This window comes from Chenopodium album, chromosome 5 (assembly GCF_948465745.1).
Source record: "Chenopodium album chromosome 5, dcCheAlbu1.1, whole genome shotgun sequence".
NCBI lineage: Eukaryota > Viridiplantae > Streptophyta > Magnoliopsida > Caryophyllales > Amaranthaceae > Chenopodium > Chenopodium album.
In genome coordinates, this window is record NC_137838.1 from 2,025,812 (window position 1) to 2,050,407 (window position 24,596).

The 24,596-nt window shown below is 32.0% G+C and overlaps 1 protein-coding gene and 2 pseudogenes across 2 annotated transcripts; 2 read left to right on the top strand and 1 right to left on the bottom strand.

The window, feature by feature from the left end:
• The first annotated feature begins 124 nt into the window (after positions 1-124).
• On the top strand, positions 125-1,465 carry LOC145630017 (carboxylesterase 20 pseudogene; annotated as a pseudogene).
• A 474-nt stretch (positions 1,466-1,939) lies between these two features.
• LOC145630018 (carboxylesterase 1-like) lies at positions 1,940-9,032 on the top strand. The gene is made up of 2 exons (XM_081682259.1): positions 1,940-2,629; positions 8,197-9,032. Exons 1-2 carry the CDS (start codon positions 2,150-2,152, stop codon positions 8,752-8,754), a joined length of 1,038 nt encoding a protein of 345 aa, XP_081538385.1. The 5' UTR covers positions 1,940-2,149; the 3' UTR covers positions 8,755-9,032.
• A 12,201-nt stretch (positions 9,033-21,233) lies between these two features.
• LOC145630019 (gibberellin 20 oxidase 2-like) lies at positions 21,234-23,765 on the bottom strand (annotated as a pseudogene). Its single transcript, XR_014111997.1, has 3 exons — positions 23,066-23,765; positions 22,619-22,939; positions 21,234-21,858 (listed from the first exon to the last, which is right to left on the bottom strand). The product of XR_014111997.1 is annotated as a gibberellin 20 oxidase 2-like (transcript).
• Between the last annotated feature and the right edge of the window lie 831 nt (positions 23,766-24,596).

Genomic DNA, 24,596 nt, shown 5'->3' on the forward strand with positions numbered 1-24,596 from the left:
ACTCCGTAATTAATGGCGCAAGTCTTAACAATATGACAAATAACTTTAACAAACAAAAATGGACCCATTACTGTCAACAAGCATGGCTATATGGTATTTTTTTCAAACTCATATCTCATCATTTTCAATGATTGATCCTCTTTCACAGTTGAGCAATAATGAAATGTAACTAACTTTTTTCTCAACTTTCTTTACTTATTAGCTTAGATTCTTACATAAAATTTATACTAAGCTAAAAATGAAAAAACTAACCAAACTACTAGCATTGTTGTTCCTAATTACAAGTTTTGTATCAATCCAAATTTCTTTATCCAATGCTCAACCTCCTCTAATTGATCCTTACTCATTTTTCCACATTATTCCGAATCCGGATGGCTCAATCACTCGAATTAAGGAGTTTTACCCGACCGTTCCACCCAACACTTCCTCTACTATTGCCTTCTCTAGAGATGTCCCTCTAGACCCCGTTAAAAAAACGTGGGTTCGACTCTACTTACCCAACAAGTCAGAACATGACTTTAACCTTCCAATAATTGTTTTCGCCCATGGTGGTGGGTTCATTATACTTAGCACTGCCACCCCTAGTGTTGACTCATTTCTCTCAAACACCGCTAATAAACTTAACGTGTTAGTTGTCTCCGTTGAGTACCGGCTTGCCCCCGAGCATCGCCTTCCTGCTGCCTACGACGACGTTTTGGATGCCTTGTATTGGGTAAAAGAAAACAAAGATGAGTGGGTGAGTAATTATGGGGATGCTTCAAGGTGCATTTTAATGGGGGAGAGTGTAGGGGGTAACATTGCTTACAACGTAGGATTACGAGCGTCTGTTCTAACCCGTGAGCTTCAACCCTTGGTTATCCGAGGTTTGGTACTAATCCAACCGTTCTTTGGAGGATCAAATCCGAATCGTGTCAAGTACGGTAATTTACAAAAAATGATTGATTTTTTGTGGCATTTGTCTTTGCCCCTTGGTGCTAACTTGAACAATCCTTATTTTAATCCAATGTTCGGTGGCGGATCCAGAAATTTAGACAATATTAAAGGTTTGGGTTGGCGGATTGCTATAGCGGGTTGTGATGGAGATTTTATTTTCGACAGGCAAGTGGAAGTGTTCAAATTTCTTGAGAAGCAAGGTGTGAATGTCGTTAGTAATTTTGGTAAAGGATTTTACCATGGTGTTTTTATTGGCAATAGTACTAAAGCTCAAGAGCTCTACCAATTTGTGCGCAATGTTTTTTCACCTTACATAACTTAGTGAATGTTTTTAATGCTTTTATACTTAAGCTTGCATTAATTATGTACTCATCCTTAATTGCGCATGTTATCTTTTTGTTGCATTTCAATATATCGAGTGATATATGGCCTTTAACAAAAAAAAAATGATATATGGCCCAATAATGCAGACTCACAAACTTGAGCCCATATTCCTTGGCCTTTCTATCAGAATTAACTACAGTGTTTTGTTTTTTTTGTTTTATTTTTTTTTACGATCCTAATTAATAATGTACGCAGTATTGACTTTAGAATTCTAATTTATAAGTTGATAACTTGATATGTGTTTTTAAGCTTATGAAGACAATATTTTGAGTATAAGAGAGGACCAAAAGATTTTCATTACCAGTATTTAAAAAATGCTTATTAAAAAAAAATAATAATAATAATAATAAATCTCAACGAACATAGTATAGGCACAAGAGATCGATGATTATGATAGCGCGATTGAGATTGATTAGTACTATAATCACTTTAATTGACAAGACACTGGAATGTAAGGCTTAACGATTAATTAATAGCTAAATTTGTTAGTCATATTGTTTGTATTGGATAAATAAATAAAAAATAAAAAATCAATAGAAACATCTACTACTTAGTAGTTAAATTGGACTACACATAGTCCATTAATGAAACTTTTGACTTTTAAACAAAAAATAACAAGTTGAAGTTTATGCAATAATAATATTCCTTATGTGGTGGCAAAAATTTCATGCAATGAAAAATACAAATCAAACGCTATACCCACATTATAATCCTCCAAACCACAAATTCTACTTCTTATAAAACTACCAAAAAAAAAAAAAAAAAAAAAAAAAAAAAAAAAAAAAAAAAAAAACAGAGAAAAACAGAGAAAAAACCAATCAAAGATCCAACCATGGCTACTGAAGAAGAAAAGTCGACTCCAATCTGCACCGTTGATCCATACCAATACCTCCAATCTAAACTTAACCCAGATGGTACACTTACTAGATACCTTGATGTTCCATCTACTCCTGCCACACCAGATCCCAACTCTTCTTCCTCTGTTCTTACCAAAGATTTTACTCTAAACTCGACTTACAATACTTATGTTCGTGTTTTCCTCCCCAAATCTGCGTTATCGGATCCTTCTAGGAAGCTCCCCATCGTGGTGTACTACCACGGGGGTGGTTTTGTTCTTTTACATGTCGATTCTTTCTATAATCATGATATTTGTTGTGCGCTTGCATTACATGCGTCGGTGATTGTTGTGTCTGTTGAGTATCGGTTGGCGCCTGAGCATCGCCTTCCAGCTGCTTATGATGATGCTATGGATGCTGTGAAGTGGGTTCGTGCTTCGGTGGTTAACAAGGAGCATAGCACTTCTGATCCAACTGTAAGTTCTTCCACAACTTAAGTCTAGTCTTTAGTCTTTTTCATTGGTAGTTATTTGACTTAAGAAATACTCCGTATTTGTCAAGTCATAAAAAAGTTATTCATTTTAGTTCTTTAGTGTTACGAATATTAACATGGTTGGTATTTTGCTATTTTAATTAATTTGCTACAATTTTTATAATATAATCTAACAATATTTCAAATGATGGTATAATTTGTTTAACTATAAATTGTAGTCAAAATTAATGAACATTGAGTCTTTGACTTTGAAAAGTCAAATATAGCAAGTGATATATTAGAGCTATCAAAAGTTGACCCGATCCGAAATATCGACTCAAACCCGATTATTAACCAAACCATCTGAACCCGAAAAAATGGTGACCCAAACCCGACAAGAAACCAACCCTAGACCCGATTTGACCCGAGTATGTGAGACCCGAACCCGAACATGAACTGACCTGGAGATGATCCGACCCGAATGTAACCCATAAATTATTGACCTGAACCGAACCCGACTAGAACCGAAATTGACCCAAACCGGTTTTAACCCGTCAAAACCCGAATTTAACCCGACTTGTTACTAACCCAACCTGTTACAAACCCAACCCGAAATCAACTCGACTTATAATTGACCCGACCCGAATTTTACCAGACCTATTACTAACCCAACCCAAAAATTCAACCCGATCTTTTATTAACCCGACTCGAAATCAACACGACTTGCTATTGACCCAACCTAAACTCAAACCCGAGAATAACCCGACCTGATTCTAACCCACAAATTATTGACTTGAACCGAACCCGACTCGAACCCGAAAATTATCCTACCCGTGAAAACCCTTATTAAACCCGACATATTGTTGACCCGACCTGTTATTAACTCGACCTAAACCCGACCCAAACCCGATCAGAAGTATGACCTGACGTGACCCGACTCAAGAATAACCCAACCCAAACCCGACCCGCATAGGTTATGGAATTAATCCGAATAGACCCGAACCGAGTTGACCCAACCCACACTTACCGACCCAAACCCGACCCGTTTACCCGAATTAACAGCTCTACCTGAAACCTCCAAAATTTCTCAAAAATCGTGGATATTAACCTTCAATTTTGGAATTTTTTGTATTTTTTGCACTCGGAAATTATGATTACCGAAATGTTTACCATAGTCCCCAATACACTACGGGAGTCCAATTGGATGGGTGGAATCATCCAATTTACCTTTAAACGACTAATTTAACGGTTTACAACTTGAACCGATTTCATTAATTAAAGCTTACCACGAACATTTATGACAAAAAATAATCGATCATACATGGTTCCAAACGACATTATATGACCTCAAGATGTATCCCATATAATTTCAAGACTTTTCGACATCGGGCCCCGAAACCTCCAAAATTTCTCAAAAAGCGTGGATATTAGCCTTCAATTTTGGAATTTTTTTACTTTTTTTCGCCCGAAAATAAAAATTGCCGAAATGTTTACAACGGTCCTTAATACTCTCAGGGAATTCAATTGGGTGGGCAGAACCATCAAATTTGCCTTTAAACAGCTAATTTACCGATTTACAACTTGCACAGATTTCATTAATTCAAGCCTAACACGAACATTTATGACAACAAATAATGATCATACATGATTCCAAACGGAATTATATGACCTCGAGATGTATCCCATAAAATCTCAAGACTTTTCGACACCGGGCCCGAAACCTACAAAATTTCTCAAAAAGCGTGAATATTAGCCTTCAATTTTGGAATTTTTTGACTTTTTTTTGCTCGGAAATAAAAATTGCCGAAATGTTTACCATGGTCCCTAATACCCTCTGGAAGTCCAATTGGTTGAGTGGAACCATCCAATTCACCTTTAAACGGCCAATTTTCCTATTTACAACTTGCACCGATTTCATTAATTCAAGCCTACCACGAACATTTATGACAACATATAATAATCATATATGGTTCCAAACGGCATTATATGACCTCGAGATGTATCCCATAGAATTTCAAGACTTTTCGACACAGGGCCCCGATACCTCCAAAATTTCTCAAAAAGCGTGGATATTAGTCTTTAATTTTGGAAAATTTATACTTTTTTTCGCCCGAAAATAAAAATTGACGAAATATTTACCATGGTCCCTAATACCTTCCGGGAGTCCCGTTGGGAGGGTGGAACCATCCAATTTGCCTTTAAACGACAAATTTACCGATTTAAACCTTGCACCGATTTTATTAAATCAAGTCTACCACGAACATTTATGACAGCATATAATAATCATATATGATTCCAAACGGCATTATATTACACCAAGAAGTATTCCCTGAAATTTCAAGACTTTTCGACACCGAGTCTCGAAACCATCAAAATTTCGCAAAATGCGTGGAAATTAGTCTTCAAGATTGGAATTTTTTAACTTTTTTCGCTCGGAAATAAAATTTTCCAAAATGTTTACTATGGTCCCTAATATCCTTCGGGAGTCCATTTGGGCGGGTGAAACTAACCATCAAATTTGCCTTTAAACGGTCAATTTACTGGATTACAACTTGCACCGATTTCATTAACTCAAGCCTACCACGAACATTTATGACAACATATAATGATCATATATGGTTCCAAACGGCATTATATGACCACGAGTTGTATCTCCTAAAATCTTAAGGATTTTTTATACTAGGCCTCGAAACCTCCAAAATTTTCTCGAAATACGTGGATATTAGCCTTAAATTTTTGATTTTTTTTTACTTTTTTCGCCTGTAAATAAAAATTGACGAATTGTTTACCGTGGTCCCTAATACAATCCAGAAGTCCAATTAGGTGGGTGGAACCATCCAATTTGCCTTTAAATGGCGAATTTACCGGTTTATAACTTACACTAATTTCATTAACTCAAGCCTACCACGAACAATTATGACAACATATAATGATCATTTATGGTTTAAAACAGTATTATATGACCCCGAGATGTATCCCCTAAAATCTCAAATCTTTTCGACATTAGGCCTCGAAACTTAAAAAATATCTCAAAACGCGTGGATATTAGCTTTCAATTTTGGAATTTTTTAACTTTTTTTCGCCCGAAAATAAAAATTGCCGAAATGTTTATCATGGTCCTTAATACCCTCCGATAGTCCAATTTAGTGGGTGGAACCATCCAATTTGCATTTAAACGGCCAATTTACCGGTTACAACTTACACTAATTCCGTTAACTCAAGCCTACCACAAACATTTATGACAACATATAATGGTCGTTTATGGTTTCAAACGTCATTATATTACTTCGAGATGTATCTAATAAAATCTCATTTGTTTTCGACACCTGGCTCTGAAACCTTCGAAATTTCTCAAAAAGCATGGATATTAGCCTTCAATTTAGGAATTTTTTGACTTTTTTCACCCGGAAATAAAAATTGCCGTAATATTTATCATGGTCCCTAATACCCTCCGGGAGTCCAATTGGGTGGATGGAACCATCCAATTTGTCTTTAAATTTACCGATTTACAACTTGCACTGATTTCATTAATTCAAGCCTACCACGAACATTTATGACAACAAATAATGATCATATATGGTTCCAAATGGCATTATATGACCCCGAGATGTATCCCATAAAATTTCAAGACTTTTCGACATCGGGCCTGGAAACCTTCAAAATTTCTCAAAAAGCGTGGATATTAGCCTTCAATTTTGTAAATTTTTGACTTTTTTTCGCCCGAAAATTAAAATTGCCGAAATGTTTACCATGGTCCCTAATACCCTCCGGGAGTCCAATTGGGTGTGTGGAACCATTCAATTTGCTTTTAAACGGCCAATTTACCGGTTTACAACTTGCACCGATTTACCGGTTTACAACGGCCAATTTAATTAACTTGCACCGAACCCGACTTGAACCGAAATTTACCTTAACCCATTTTAACCGATCAAAACCCGAATTTAACCCGACTTGTTACTAACCAGACCTGAACTCTACCCGACCCGTTCCTAACCCGACTCAAATTTAACCCAACTTGTTACAAACCCGACCCGAAATCAACCCGACTTGTTTTTGACCTGATCCAAATTCAACCCAACTAGTTATTGACTTAACCCAAATTTCACCATATCTATTACTTACCCAACCCAAAAATTCAACCTGATCTATTATTAACCCGACTAGAAATTAACACGACTTTTTATTGACCAGACCTAAATTCAACCCAAATTGTTCCTGATCCGATTTCAAATCACCTTAAATGCAATTTAGACCACTTTATTATTGTTGGTCGTAGCATTTTGTCTTGGGAGACTAAGTCGGTCCAGGCCAGCAAAAGAAAGGAGCATCATTCTCAAATTTAAGAGTTAAATATAGTATATATTTGTTGTATGGTCAAAGGAGATAATTATCTTCCTAAATTATAGACTATAGTTCCCTAGTATATTTCCATATATATTATAGTCAAAGGAAATAATTATCTTGATAAAAATGAGAATTATCTATTTATAGTTAGTTGAACCCAAATATGACCTGAGTTGGAAATGACCCGACCTGATTGTAAACTGCAAATTATTGATTTAACATAACCTGACTTGAATCCGAGACTAACCCGACTTGGAAATGACCCAACCTGATTATAACCCGCAAATTATTGACTTTAGCCGAACCCGACTTGAACCCGAGAATGACCCGACCTGATTATAATCCGCAAATTATTGACTTGAACCGAACCCGACTCAAACCCGAGAATGACCCGACCTAATTCTAACCCGCAAATTATTGACTTGAACTGAACCCAACTCGAACCCGAGAATTACCCTAACCCGTTTTAACCCGAATTAAACCCGACCTATTGTTCACCCGACTCGAATGTAACCCGACCTAAACCCGACTCAAACCCGATAAGAAGTATGACCCGACGTGACTGACTCAAGCATGACCCAACCCAAACCCGACCCACATAGGTTATGGAATTAATCTTAATTGACCCGACCCGAATTGACCCGACCCACTCTAACCCGACCCGTTTATCCGAATTGACAATTCTATGGTATATCATACAACGTACATTCATACAAATATTTCTTAATGATTAACAACAATCTATCAAAGTAATTTTGTAAAAGTTTTTTATCTGAGGTAAATTATTTTGAAATAAACAAAGGTGAAATTTAATTGATTGCTCAAAAATCTGAATCGAATGATAAAAATATTATAGTAGACATCAGGTTAGAATACAAATTAAAGTATATGTGACAAACTGACAATCAAACCGAGTATGTGACATAATTAACTTAGTTATACTCAAAGAGGCAATGTCTATCAAAATTGAGGTAAAGTGTTTTTTCAGTAAATTTAATACGGGAAGTAAACATCTGAAATATTTTTATTATATACAAAAATATTAGCTTTATTTTACACTCACTAAAAGTCAACTTGTAGTATGTATTGAGAAACAAAAGATTTACATTATAGAGTACTCTGTACGTTTTATAGTAACGATTCTTAAAACTAATTTAATTAGATTATCCTGTGAAATTTTTTGTTTTCTAAAAATATATTGTTTGATTTATTATGTGTATTGTGTAGGATGAATGGTTGTCCAAATATGGAGACATTAGTAACTGTTTTTTGATGGGAACAAGTGCTGGAGGGAACATAGCTTATCAAACAGCATTAAGGGCATCTTATCTCATTGACGATCTCCACCCCTTGAAATTTAAAGGTGCAATTTTGCATCATCCATATTTTGGTGGGCCCCAGCGTACCGGGTCGGAATTGAGGTTGATTAATGATCCATATTTGCCATTGTCGGGTAACGATTTGTTTTGGGAGCTCTCTTTGCCCGAAGGGGCAAGTCGTGACCATGAGTTTTGCAACCCTTTATCAGGGTTAGCGGGTGATGGATTGGTTCGGATAGAAAGAATCAAGAAGATGGGTTTGCGTGTGTTGGTCACGGAGTGTAGTGGTGACCCCCTTGTGGACCGTATCTCCGAGTTTGTTAAGGTGTTGGAAAATATTGGAGTTAATGTGAAGGGGCATTTTACTGAAGGAGATTATCATGGAGTAGATATTTTGGACCAAAAAAAGTGCGAAGAATTGCTTGTAGTTATTCATGATTTTATCAACTCCTGCTTGAATGCTTGAGAATGTTGCGTGTTGATGAAACATTGCGATTCAAGTCTTTTCTACTGTACTTTTTATTGAATCGCCTAATTTAGCATATCGGAATTTATACCACAAAATAAAGCACATATACTTTAAATTTATAACACAATAAGACATCAATTGGTGTTATTAATGTAATAATTTATAATTCTGCTTTTATCTTCTTACAAAGTACTCTTATTATTTTATACTTACTTAAGTCTACATTCATTTTCCAATATCCATTGATAAATATGTACTTCCTCTGTTCTTTTTTACTTGACCTGTTTCTTTTATCACGCTTGCCAATGCAAAACTTTAGCGATCAATAACTTTAGTTCTCCATAAGTAAAAATTATAAAAGTTGTATATTATGATAATACTTATGGAGAAAAATTCAAAAATACCACATGAATATATTTTTCCTTATATATCATTCACAAAAGACGGTCTAAGGAGGGGTGATGAATATTATAAAAGTCAAAGCGGATCAAGTAAAAAAGAACTGAGGAAGTATGTTCTTTCCTCATAAAATCACGAGTCCTCAAGTCATTGCACAGCTAATTGAGCTAAGTTGTCCAATTTTTTTTCTAGAGTTTTGGGCCACGAAGAAATCAATATGGGCTTTAGTAATAGTGGCCCAATGTCAGGTGAAAGACAATTAGAATTGGGCTCATGGCTCTTGTCTATTGAGAACAATTAGCACTTTGTAATGTTTTCCATGAAAATATTTAATACAACTATACAAGTATCATAGGTCTATGGTTAAAATGACACTAGCAGAATTCAACACACACATGAGCCTCACGAGGAAAGCATGGCATGGTGGTTAACTGGCCATGTGGGATTAGTTATGCTTGAGCTTGCTCTTTAAAATATTATGACACAACACGACACGATAATTAATTAGTATTTTAAGCTATAGGCTGGATATAGTCAGGCCAGCCATGGTACATGAGCTTGGCGTTGCATGAATGCATGATATAGACATAATTTCGGAGTAATATGTAGTATAAGTTAATATGGAACAATTTGATTAAGTAGTGTTAATGTTGAATATCTTGATATGTTTGGAAAATAACATCGGAATATAAAAAATTAATACTACGGAGTAAGTAATTTTTAATTACATATTGCTCTCACTTGCCTTTGCATTTTATCCAAGTAATCATATTAAAATTATGCCTTATACATTAATTTTGTAAGCCAAACAACCTTTTAAAAAGAGAAAAATTTGATTGGTATCCGAAATTAAGGTTTACGAAACACCTACATTACATAAAATGCTTTTTTGTATTCGTCAATAAAATGGCTTCACTATAATGCTTTACACTCGGTTCAGTTCAAATATTTTTGCTTATATTGACCAACTATAGACTAAATGCTAAAGATTTAAGGTTTATAGTATGTGTATCATTAATTAGTTAGACGTGATTTACATAATTAAAAAAAAAATTACAATACCAATAAAATTAAAACTTTCACACTAAGGGTCTGTTCACATTTACTTAATTTCAGTTCAGTTCAGTTCAACTCTAATCAGTTCAGTTCAATTCAGCTTCCAAATTCCCTCTCTCATAAAATATTCATTTCAGCTCAATTCAGTTTAGCTCCAATCAGTTCAGTTCAGTTCAACTCAGTTCAGTAAATATGAACCGGCTCTAATACAAAATACTTTTAATACTTCCCCCTCACATTAGAAAATGTAAAACCTTCAACCACGTCAACTCAAAATTAGTAATTAGTTAGAAGTTCAAAACGATTGACAATCAATTACACGATTATACTATGATTCTAACTTCTAAGTCTTACAAAAACACGAGTAAACAACCTTCAACGAATAACAAATTTTAAAGTCAAAATAAAAGTAAACATATATATATTAGGAAAAAAAAAAGTATACGTATAATTATATAGCTAGATGACGACTCATTTTCCACAACATTATTATTCGAAGAACAACATCATAATGTTCTTGGCGTAAAATCCGCATGAATCAATGGTCAATTAAATCATACAATAAGTAACAATATTGCATGATGGAAAAATTAAGTACGATGTTGCAGGAAATATAGTACCCACGAGAGGAATAGGAGATGATTTTTTTTCACAAAATCTTACCACGAAAACCAATTTCAAAGATTTTATACAAAATTATATTATACTTTTGTTGACAACATGATGTGTACTAACCACTAATGTGATTGAGTTCACTGCACCTAAATCATTACAAAGGGCCAAGTAAGACCATAAATCTAAAAGCAATAAGCAAAGTATACTCTGTTTGTTGAAATTAATAGTCTAATTTGAATTAGTGGTGTGACAGATATTTTGTTTAACGCAACTTAACTATTTTATCAAACTTATCTTTGATGAAATTTAGTTTAGCCAACATTGTGTTTACCAAACTTGCTGAATTTTAATGAGTTATAATCAACATATTACTTATTGAGGAGAATAGAGCCTAAATTAAAACCTACTACTCTACTAGTATATAATGTCAATAAAATTGTATCATTAACATTGTTTATTATTAAGCTTGAAATGTAAACTTCTCAATCGTACACTAACAAGGAAGTTAATACAACTATACAAGACAAGGTTTGAACTTTAAAGTATAACATGTTTTAATCATTGTGATAATATATTTTAAGATGAATTTAAAGGATAGAATATTATAATGTTACATTTATAAAAACAGTTTGTGGAGGTGCCAAATCTCATCTACCCTATAAACTTTCCCCGCTACACATAAGACAATTTTTTGGATGTCAAGGCTTAATTAGGCCGGCCTTTCAAAAAAGTACTTAGATATAAATATAATACGTTAGAGATTAAATTACATCTACATCGATCAATTTGAGACTCATAATATTATATATGCTCCTGTTCTTTTGTAAAACAATTCTTATTTAAACAAGTCAAACACAGAAGTAAGAATTCTATTATTATTATTATTATTATTATTATTATTATTATTATGACAATAAAAATTTAATTATTTTAGAGTATATAATATAAGTTTCATGATTTCTTTCAAAAGACAAAAAATTTCATGATAGAATCATTTAAACTAAGCTAGTTGATATCCACATTTAAAATCCTAATTAACATGAGTAAAAGCATTTGATTAGTAACACCCACAAAAAGACAAAAGTCAAAGAATTTTTTGGTTATAAGAATCCAATGCATGCCATAGAAAAAATAAATTATCACTGGCAAACTATTAGAAAGAGTTTAAAGAAAACTATAATAAAAATGAGGAAAATTTGCAAATTACCACCCAAAAAAAGTATCAATTTCTAAATAACCACCCATTTAAAATTTTATTTTAAATTACCACCCACTAAAATGATTTTTTATGCAGATTACCACCTTTTTCAAAATCCGATGGAATTCAGATGAGTGGGGCCCTCCTAACGGCTACTAACGGCTAGTTTCTCCTTCCCAAATGAATTTCCCCCCGATTTTCCCCTATATAACATTTCTCCTACCCTAATTTGCGATTTGTACTTCAAAAATTCCCCAAATTCCTCAAATTTCACTCCCTTGTAATTGCTGTAGCATCTTGAAGAAACCTCAGAGGTGAATTCGCATCAGGTAACCTATGACATTCTTTAAATTTAGGGTTCTTATTGTGCTTAAATTGGGGAAAACTTGTTGATTAGTTGATTAGGGTGTACTTTCTTCGCAAATTAGGATTCTTTTCCTATTTAATTGGGGGAAACTGAGTGTTTAGCTATTTAGGGTTCATGTTCTTTGCCCAATTTAGGTTTTTTGTCATTGAATTGCTGTTTGTACTGGGTAAGTTGTGTTTGCAATTTGTGCACTTAATTAAGTACTGGTAGTATTGATTGAAGCATGTTTTAAGCTTTTATGTTTATTTGTTGTTGGAATTATTGTGGCAGAAATGGAAGAGAATAAGGTGATTCTCAGATTTAAGTATTTGAGTAGCTTACAATAGTGAAATCGACAAAAATAATAATAATTTAGGAGGGAAATAACGACTGTGGGCCCCACACGCCTGAAATCAACCGGAAATTTTAAAAAGGTGGTAATCTGCGTAATTAATTATTTTAGTGGGTGGTAATTTAAAATAAAATTTTTAATGGGTGGTTATTTAGAAAATGGAACTATTTTTGGGTGGTAATTTGCAAATTTTCCTAAAAATGACTAAACATCAAAAAAAATCAGGAACACTTGGCAATCAATAAACTAATTAAAATGCATAAAAATAGAAAGGAGAAAATGACAAACCTATGATTTAAATTAAAAATTAAAACTTGTAAAATAAATACCAGAAATAATGGAGCTTTCTTAAAAAAAAAAAAAAAAAAAAAAAAAAAAAAAAAAAAAAAAAAAAAAGAAATAATGGAACTTGGATTTATCTATAACATGAATTCCACTCAAATTTGACATGAAGTTCCCATAAAATTTGTCGTTTTGATGCATGCAATCGACAGATTAATTATTCAAAAAACCAACTTTTATTTAGCCAAAAAATAAAAATAAAAATACAAAATAAAACAAGAGCTTCATCCCAAAAAAAATTAGTTGAGTCTTGATAAGACTATGCTGTAATATTAAGCCCGCCATGATGTGGTCCTTTGTAGATCAGGATTGATCGAAAAACTACATAAATACAAAAATTAAATGAATTTATAATACATGCAAAAACATGAATTTTGCTTTAAAAGGGAAAAAAAATAATAATTAATTTCCAAGGTTGAGTTTTTCCCCCTGTTTTTATTACCCTTGAATTCTTGTATAGTACGTACCATACTAAAAGTTAATAAGGACCAAACCCTACGTGTTTACAATAATATCTCGATTTCCAAATTTTATACACTCTGTGGGCTTAATATGGTATATAAATGTATTCGGAATTATTTCTTTATTTTAACTTGTATCAATTTGAATATGATAATTTTCGTTCAATTGATCACTAAATTTTAACATTTAGATAATGTAGTGATCAATCCAACGAAAATTAAAAAAATAATGACATTAAATTTTACAAATTGGACTCGGTTTAAAATGTGATCAAAATTAATTAGTATATAGATAGGATAATTGAAAGATATAAAATGCATGTTTTGAGAAGTGACAAAATAATATTTGCTTGATTATTGTCAAATAACTAGAATTATTCATATTAATATAAATTATGAAAAAACACTTCGTAAAATGAAAATTACACATTACGACGAATGACGTAAAAATATTACGGAGTAATTTAGATTTTTGTATCATTCTCTGTGTACAGGTCACAAATGACAATAATATAGACTAGAAATTAAACTCATCAGCTTCACGTCACCACCTTTAAGAGTTTGACAGTTGTCATCCCGTTAAACACTAGAGTTAGTTAAAATTTGAAGTTGATTGAAACTACTTGTTCAGTTGCAAGTGGCACTTAATCGTACCTCGACTAGCCGACTACAAAAACTAGAAAAAGAGAGATTGAGAAAGATAGAGGAGAGAAAAACAAAATTAAATGGTTCAATTTCATAAAAGAGAGCGATTAAAAGAAATGGATCTTGCCTTGTTATTCTAATAAAATGATATCTATGACTAAAGATTTCACTATCAATCACTAATTAACCAACAAAGTAAACGACAGATGCACATTTAGAAACAAACAACAATATATCTGATCTAATAAACCTTGAATAACCGTTATATGTATATACGTTTGTGTATGACATGCTGGCACCGTGGCACGTACTAAATATAATTTAAAAAATCATTAATAATTAGGAATCCGGATCTTAGGTTATACAATTAATTAATATATTTGCATGGAGTTATTATTCTTGATTAATAATAATTGCAAAGCACGACGAGGTATCCGATCCTAAACAAATTTGATAATAATAATTATATGCATGATTTTTGTCATTATATAGCTCAATATCAACTAATTAAAGTATTGCTTTGGTCAATTTTTTAATTAATTTTAGCTCAATGATAAGTTTTGTAGAAAGTAGTCCATAGCCACCAAAAAAAAATTATTGATTTTTGTCGTTTATGATAAAATCAATTTGTTGAATAGTAATCTTCCATTTTACCTTTTGCTTTTAAAATGTGCCTTGTTTAACTTTCTAGATCGCAATTTTGGAGCTACACAACCAATCATATAAGTATGCAATTGTTTTTAGCTATACAACTAGTAGTAATTAATATAAATATGCAATTGTCTTTAGCTATACAATTAGTATTAATTAATTAATTAGCTATATACAATGCAAGTAGTTTTTAATGATCTACTTTATTCAATTCTATCATCTATCTTACCCCCCATAATCCAAAATTAAAGTTGTTTTAGCTTACAATCACGTACATTTGGATTTTGATTTATTTTAATTTACTAAAATTACATGCATAATAGACATTAGCTTTAACATTGAATTTGAACGATATAAAATTGGTAGTGCATGTTAATAAGATAATATACATATGTAACCATAGAATAATATATAGAGAGCAAATAATATTAATTCTACATATATGTTATGTAGTAGTCGATAAGGGAAAAAAGTTATCCATAATTAAGAAGGTAGATCCTACTCGACTTTCCATTCTCCTATGCATAAAACAACACTTGGAGGTAATTAAAAAAGAAGGTAGCAAGCTAGACTGTATTTTTCTTTATAGACTATTGATCTTTCTGCAATGTATATATATTTAGGACTAAAATTTTGCTTGAAAAAAATAAATTAAAGATAATAATAAAGCAAAATTATGAAATAAGAACAAGCTTTAAATTTTTGTTTGTCTTTGGCAACTAAGATTTGGTAGAAGCAAAAGCTAATGCAAAAAGCTTTGAGACTTTCCACGTGTACTAAACAAGGTTGCTAAAACATAAATTAAAAAATTGAAATTAGGTCCCAAATTAATTAACAGAAGACATCAAAGCTATCACAACATGTCTAGTTGTCTACATGTATGGAAAACTTTCAAAATCAAGTCGTGGTGCTTATTTATTAATTGCGACAATTGATTACGAATATACAGTAAGGTAACTTGTATTTTTCTTTTATAAAATAACAAATATATTCATTAACTTGTATTTTTCTTTTATAAAATAACAAATATATTCATTAATTAAAACTCTTATATAAGCCAACCTTTTGTCGTTTTTGAACTCTTATAAAGCCAACTTGTATGTTGTTAACTATTTCTGTTTCAAAAGTTTTGTGGGGTAATTGAAAAATACATACAACATTTACATGGATTGGATAGGATTTAAGGAATTTGTTGGTGAGAATTTAAGCTGAGGCTTGCTTTCAGACTAATCTCTTAACGTCCAACTTCCAAATACATATCTATCACTTGAGCATATTTATGTATGTATGTAGAGTTGTAGACTGAAAGGTATAATGGACATCGTAGTATATTATTTAGACGTACGCTTGTCTCTTATGGTTAAGCTCTTAAATTATTATAATACTGCGTATAAGATATCACATACAAGAAGCAATTAGTGTGTGTTGACTCAAAATTATTATAATAGTAAAGAAGTGGTGAACGGGATATATATAGTTTAAGCACCTGTATATTTTGTGAATTAAAGATGGAGTGATTGAAGGAAGTAATATTTTTTATTCAAGTTTGAATTTAGGTGATAAAAGATATATCATTCTTTACTCTTTGTGAATCACTGTTCATCAAATAATTGTTGTGTAATAGTTGGTTAATTAAAGGTCGGCTACTAAAAACAATTTGTAACTGTATATATATCCCTGATATATCTAGAGCAGACAAGATTATTGTGTGCGCAATTTGAATTATTACTACTGTATATAGATAGAATAATCTTATAGCATGATTAGAGATCGACACCGGGGCAACTCGATCATGTTAAATGTCTAATGAGATATACATGCATGCATATACATACCTTTTCTTAACTTGAAAGGAGGAATTGAATAAAAATTATAGAGAGAGGGGGGTCATGATAGTATGAGAAGAACAAACTTAGGTTGTTCACTAGTGCAATGAGAATATGGCCAGCAAAAAATATAAAGACTAGGACATGTCAAATGAGGCTGGTGAAATCCATGGTGCAATCTTAGCAAGTGTCCTTATATGTGGGATGGAAAAGAGTAACGACAACTTGAATTTGTAATTATTCTAGGGTTGTCAAGTTAAAGCCAGATGAGAAGGGGGAATAAACCACAAGGTTTCCACGTGATTGCGGGCCTTTTGGAACAAGGGCAGTTTTAGTAACACTAGCTTACCCTAGCTACTAGTCTACTACTATTTATTTCATAGCCTTCAATTCCTACCTATGTGTCCTTGTCTTCATTTGTATGCACTTTCCATATTAATGGCTCCTTTATTTATGGTACAATTGATTATTATATTTATACGTTGCGTATACATAGACAAAGACATGTAGAATATAGTAATAATCACACATCTGTGTATGACAGGTTATAGGTTCAAATTCCCTAATCCTTTTTTTGAAATTTGCATTATATTGTCTTTGTGACTCATTTGAATATATAGTTATATACTAGTATATGGTTTTAGCTTTTATACAATTTTAATCCATAGTTATTTTATTTTCATATTTATATGAAGTTAAGGTGATGGATTAATGGCTTCAGCTCCTATCTCACATTATTAAGATCGAGGGATCAAAACCTCATACAACTTATTTGAGGGATTTTCCTTATCTCTTCCCTAAAAAAAATCTCATTATTATTCTTACAACTTCTCTCTCTAGCGAGATAGGAACCAAATAAATAAATTAATTAAATAAATAAAAAAAAATCGGATTTTCTATCATTGTATACTTTAGGTATGTATTATAATATGATTTAGTTGCATATTACTTGATTTTAGTCAAGGTCCGGTCTATGAAAAAGTCGTGGAATGAAAAAAATGTGAATCATGTGTACAAAGACTAATAAAAGCTTTTATTTACTATTTAAAATAAAAAGTGTGTGCATTGGATCTTCCTATTTCATGCCTACTGTAAATCTGTAATAGTGTAAACATGTAAGGTCTTCTAAAGATAGCCTATTTTTCTTGTCAAAATTAGATCAAACCAAATTTGATATTATGTTTTAAGTAACTCAAAGATGTCAATTAAAACATGGAAATCGAACAACATACAATTTACAACTAATTGACTTATATCTAACTATAGCCTTCATTTATCACATGGACTTCTTTTTTTTCAAGGTATGCATGTGTAAGTCTTTTCTCATCTTCATCAAAGACATGCACTTTCCACATTGAAGATATTTGCTAAGATAATATATACGAATTGAAGTATATAGTTGTACCATCCACATGATATAACTAGTTGTATAATAATAGAAATTGACAATAAACCTTTCTAAGAAATTGGAAAGCTAGCTAAGGGAGGTTTAATAGGACATTAGGACTTGTTCTTTTCAACTTATTTCGGATACTTATTACTTATTCCTTAATAAATTCAGATCAAATCAGAAAGATTCAGATTAGAACTTTTGATTATCATTTACTTATTGTTAAATATCGTTAATTGCATATTAATTTTTTTTATAAAAATTACATATTTAAAAAGTTCATAATGAGACGAATCTAACAAGATCCATTTTGATAATATTTTTCTTTATAGATTAGTATTAAAATGCGGTCAAAGTTTAGTCAAATTGTTAAATCAGATCAGATCAGACCAAACCAGAAAAATTCAGATCAGACCTTAAAAAATTCAGACTAGATCTACTTGTTTCAAGTGAAGAGAACAAGTCCAGATTTCTTTCTAATCTCATATTATATTCAATTCTATCGGCTGAAACATGTTTTTCCTCCACCAGTGACCATGTTGAAAAGAAAGAGGGTCGTATTTAGGGCTCCTAATCTCCCAAAATCCGGGATAAATTTAGTACTCGATCTAGAGTTGGCCTATATGAGGTTGGATTGTACGTGTATATCTAAAATTGGAGGTTAGTTGAAAAAAAAAGGAATAAAGTATTTGATTTGCTTGCTAAACAAGATTAAAATTGGTAAATACATTGTCTTATAAGTGTTTGCAATGTCTAATAAATTGATAATTTATATAGAGTATATATACAATACGTGAGACAATAAAAAATAAAAAAATAAAAAAAGTTTAAATTTTCTCTACGTGAGATAACTACATTCACCCACGTACTACCACAAACATATAAATCACATTCGACATAGGTAAGTTAAAGTGTACTATGTGCTCGTTCAAATACGAGTATCACCTATAAATATTTGCGATGTTTAAAAAAACCTACCCATTGAAAAGTAAAGGTGGGGTAATTTAAATTCATATGTACGCTAGCTAGCTAGAATGGTAATTAATCATTTATGGTACTATTACTTAATAGTGGGGAAAATAGTGTTCTTTCAATTCGTGGGGACTTGAAGAATTTTAACTCTATGCTTGATTTTCATAATGTACTGCATATTCATAAATTAACATCAACAGAAGAATGTTGCAGTGTTTAAAGACAAGCACCACGACAAATGTTGCAAGTATTCCTTGACATACTATATTGTCACAACCTTCCAAATCTTCAGATATAAAAATATACAAACCTCAATAAATCCAAATGACCAACATTATTTTGCAGCTAATTTAATTGAGTCTATTATTAATTTCTAATGGATTTTAGCTTCTCTTTTGAATCATTCAATTAATTTTGTGGGGGCCATTTACTTGGAAGTATATACTAAAGTGTCTTTTACCTCCTGCCCATGTAAATCCAACTAAATAATAAATTTTCATTGGTTATATGCCAAATAATATGACGTAGATTCTGCCACCATTACATCATTTTTATTCACCCAATTACAATTCACTATATATGAGTATGTATGTGTAATACCTAAATTCTTTGTGAGTATACTAACCTTTAAGGTGTTAGTTACCACTCCCACTGTTTGATAATGTTAATTAAGCATCTATATTTTTTTAAGGTGGCATTTATTAAATTTGTATTAATAAAGTAGTTAATTTTTCCTTAAAGTTTTTATAAAAACTATCAATTAAATATATATATATTGTTATAGTTTTACCTAACAAATTTATAGGTTGTAAAACCTCCAAAATATTATACTTGTATAAAAGAAAGAATATATTCAACCTTTTAGTCCCTTTGATTGCATCTTTGTCTTATTCTCCATGATTCCTATATAATTATATTAAGGGTTAAAAAGTAGCTAAACTTACTGAGTAATACACATATCTTTTTCCATAGTTGACTCATCGTGATCAGTCTTGTTGCATAACTTTTTCAATTTATAGGGTATGTTTTTTGTGAACGGTGGTGAAGCTAATGAAAATAATAAGATATTTTTATATATATCTAAGCTTTAGATCTATACCATGTATCTTCACAATAGTACACATATATATTTGGATCGATGGGAAGTACATTTAGGCTTGATTGTATATTTATAAAGTCATGTGAGTTGGTGAGCTTGAACTTTATTAGATGAGTTTATCCAACTCATGATCTTGCATTGGTAGGGTAGTGGCTTTAGGTAGGAGGGCTTAAAAAGATACTATTATTTATGCATAAAAATGGGAGAACATATAGTATATAGTATATATTAATTAGATGCTAATATTTTCAGAGTGTCATATTTGATATTGGTGAGCACATGAAAATTGGACATACGTTAGTGCTATTCGAATTCAGCCAACCCAAACTTGGCCTTAATATCTAGTGGGAGTCTTTTACCTATTCAGTATTGGAAAGCCGCATCTATTGGGGCAACATCGAATGGAATACTCATTAAGGACATGTCAAATTACTCTTTATATATAAGAGAAGCTAAGAGAAGGAGTGAAAGGACTTATCACACACTTAGTGGATACTTTATTTTATTTTATATATCTCACTTTTGACATTCCAAGGCCGTCTCTAGCAATTAGATAGCCCTGTTCTAACTATAAAAATTGGGCCCTTAAATTTTTAAACGATTATTTTTAAAAGGTTTTGGATGAATTTTTAAAGGGAATTTAATTTTGTTTTGAAAATTAAAAGGCAAAATCAAAGATTTAGGATGAATTTTTGGTTTTAATTTGGAAATGGTGGTCTTTTAGTTTTAATTTAAAGGGAAGAAGGTGAAAAGGTAAGGTTAAGATTTTTTTTAATAGGGTCAGCGCTTTTTTTAAAATTATGGTCACGTGGATTTTAAGGGCCTGTTCTGTGGGTGAGGAAAAACATGTCCAAAGCTGGGCTGTGACATTCCAATGTAGCTTAAAAATGAAGATGGTTGATCAGAGTTTAGAATGATAGAGTTAATTAATTACGTTCATTTCATATGGACGAAGTTTGTATCAAAATGATAATTTGTCATCATGCATTGTTCTCTTATGTAGTAGTTAAATTTGGAATCTTTACTCTTTTACAGCCACATGCATTAATATTGTTATCAATCTACTTTGATTAAACACTAATAATCATCAACGAACAATTTAAAGATTTGTATTCATCACTCGAGAATCACAAGATTGATATATTATTCCATTGAATTTTATACATGAAATAAAAGCCAAATTTTGATTATCTATCACTACTCTCACATTATATCACTCAATACCTCAACCTAACTCTAACTACTACTACTAATACTACTTATCTTCTAAATAATAAAGCAAGGAAAGAAATAAAACTTGCATAGCTTCATAATTTCAATCTCCAAACTATCATGGAAACTTTCCTTTTTACTATGATCATGCACCATTTCTATCTCCTCTTTCCTTCAATTTCCAATGTCTTGTTTTTTTCCAAATTAAGGAGTTTACTAAATAAGGGCTAACTTCCAACATAGGTCACATTTATATTATATTTCCACCACTTAGGCTCTTTGTTGTTGAACCCATTTAGAGAACACTTTCAAAGTATTCATATCAGCTCTATAATGCTTTTGTGTAAATTCTAGCAACATAGGCCATGTGAAATCAGGATATTTCCTTTGGTTGTTCTCATTGTCTACAAGTTCTCTTGGTGGTTTTACCACTTTGTCCTTGCTTGGGCATAGAAAAAATGCTAGTGATTTCCTTGGTTTCTCACTATTCACCACTGCTCTATGCAGGCAACTCTTATATATTCCATTCGATTGAGCCTGCAATAGCATCAAAGACAAACGTGAGAAACGTACGTAGCTTTAATTTTAGGGTTATGGATAAACAGTTAAAAAATAGTTGCATATTATAATACTTCATAACATAAGATAGAGTAACACATAATTTATTATTTATACCATTCAATTCAAAATTTTATTTAGTGCTTATTATCCATAATCCTTATAATTTGCAAAAACTTAATTAGTATATTATGGCACCATCAGCTGAAATGAATTATATTGATAACAAAAGGTCAACCACGTATCATAAATTCATAACATATCAGATATTATATTTTCACATTTTGCTATAAAAAGGTGTCCTAAAAAAACTTGTACTTTCCTTTATAAGTTAGTGAAGTTAAAAAGCGAAATACCTAATTAATTTTATTTTATTTTGGGTTTTTGTTGTGGGATCTATATATCCTTGTATTTATTTATTGAAACTTTAGAGGAGCTACTTAAAAATAATAAAAAAAAAAAATTATGAAAAAAAAATCTAATTTAATCACAATGATATGATTAGAGACACAAAGTTTTAATATCAAAAGTAACAAAGATTTAATTTTTTCAATTCAAATCAACCAAAAAAAATATGTATAAAAAAATCTCCCTAGAAAGTTTTAATTCACTGAAGATATGAGAGTGACATTTCACATAAAAGTATAAAACAAGTATATATAAGGTGATCAATTTTAGGACAAAGGAAGAGTTAGGATAAGATATTAGTGACATATTATTGGACGCTCCATACACGTACCATGAAAGTGTCACCAATGTTGACGACAAAAGCGTTGAAATTGGGTGAAATGGAACGCCATTTTCCATCTGCAAACACTTGAAGACCTCCAACTTGATCTTGATGAAGGATTGTTAATGATGTTGGATCACAATGAGGCCCGGTACCGAGTGTAAGGTCCGGTCTTTGACATGGTGGATAGTATTCAATCTCATCACTGATTCATTGTCTTCATAAAACTCTCTAAATGCTTTTCTTCCTACTCCCATGCTTAGTCCTAGCAACTCCATGATTCCTAGGGATAGCTTGCTCATCGCCTCGCAATAGTCTTGGTACACCTTCCTGTGTATTCATTCAAGTATATGTTGTAAGCAAATGAGTTAACTATAATATTCCACCTTTGAATGATCTTAAAGAATATTAATAACCAAAAAAAAAAAAAATGTTTGGGTTATTAAATTAGCTTACCCTAAGTGATTGAAATCATCACCCAATTTATTGTTGAAGTATTCTTGGACAACTTTGTTGGAAGAGGATGAACACTCATCATTAGAAGAGGGAGGAGAGAATTGGAAGGAGAGAGTCTCCTTCCAAGGAAGACTAGAAGAAAATCTACCGGTGAAGCTACTAGCATAGCCACAATGCTCACCAAACTTCCTTTGAGCCTTCTCTTTCTGAGCCAGGGGTTGGTCAAAGAAATCGTCCATCAAGTTATGAGCATCCCTAACCAACTTGGAATCAACACCGTGATTCACAACTAGGAAAAACCCGTGCTTGAGGCAAGCCTCACCCACTAGCTTTGAAACCTCCAGGGTTTCCTGGGAATCCCCTGATAGGAAACCCTGGAGGTCGATGAGGGGAACTGGTAGCTCTTCCGGGTCAATGATGCTTGGCTTCTCATCATCAGGCCATATAAATTGTTGTGGTATGCTATGTTGGTGGCTAAGAATTGAGGAATCAAATACAAGTTGTGTGTCATCTTTTGAGTTTTGGTAGGTTTTTGTGGTAGTATGAGGTATGTTTCTCATGCAATCAATAGCCATTTTTGCATGAAACTTTATGAATATGTATAAATATATATTTATTTTCTTATGAGCTCAAGGGAAAGAAAGTACCCTTAAAAATTATATTAGAAAATAGATGGAAAGGTAAAAGGGAAAAAGGCGTATGTTTTTCAATGAGTAATGAAGGAGAAATGTTGAGGGATTATATAGCTCTAAAAAAGGTAAGTAATTTGCAAAAAAGGGCTTATAAAATTGTGTATTTGCAATGGGGTTATAAAGTGAACAAAGTAGGGAATGGCCCAAGTTGTTTTGTCGTGTGTGGAGATTGACAGAGAAGCTTTTCCCAATGGAATTTGGCGTCTCTTTAAGAAAGAGAAATTATTAATTAATTTATTATTACTTCTACTAATATAATTAAGTGAGTATCAAAATATATAGCTAAGCAACACTCTCATTATCATTTTAGTATCTAGTGAAATGTGTCAGACCTAAATTTATTTTAGCTATACAATCCAATCTTTCAATGGACAGCCTTGAAGTTAGGCAATTGATTGTCAGCAAATTCATAGGTCCATCAAATTAACAAATTAGTAAAAAAAACTCTAAATTGAGTTGTATGATTGATCAACTATCTTACTACTTATGCATTACGGAGTACTTTGTCTTTGCTATTGTTATTTTTTATTTTACATCTGGGTGTATATCGTACACTACCTAATACAATATTTTTGTTTAGTTGCTCATGAATTGGAAGAGGATCAAATCACTAGCAACTAAGTACTTGTATAAAGCAAGTGCGGGTGTATCATGTGCATATGATGATACACTCAGTTGTATTATGAACATCTTTTGTTCGAGTTAAAAAATCAAATAATAATCAAATTTTCATCTATACTCTTAATTAATGCTAACACATTTCTTGTTTTGTGGGTATTAAAAGTGTTTGCAAAATCCGTTGTTATTTAAAACGATAGTTAATACAAAGTACGAGTACT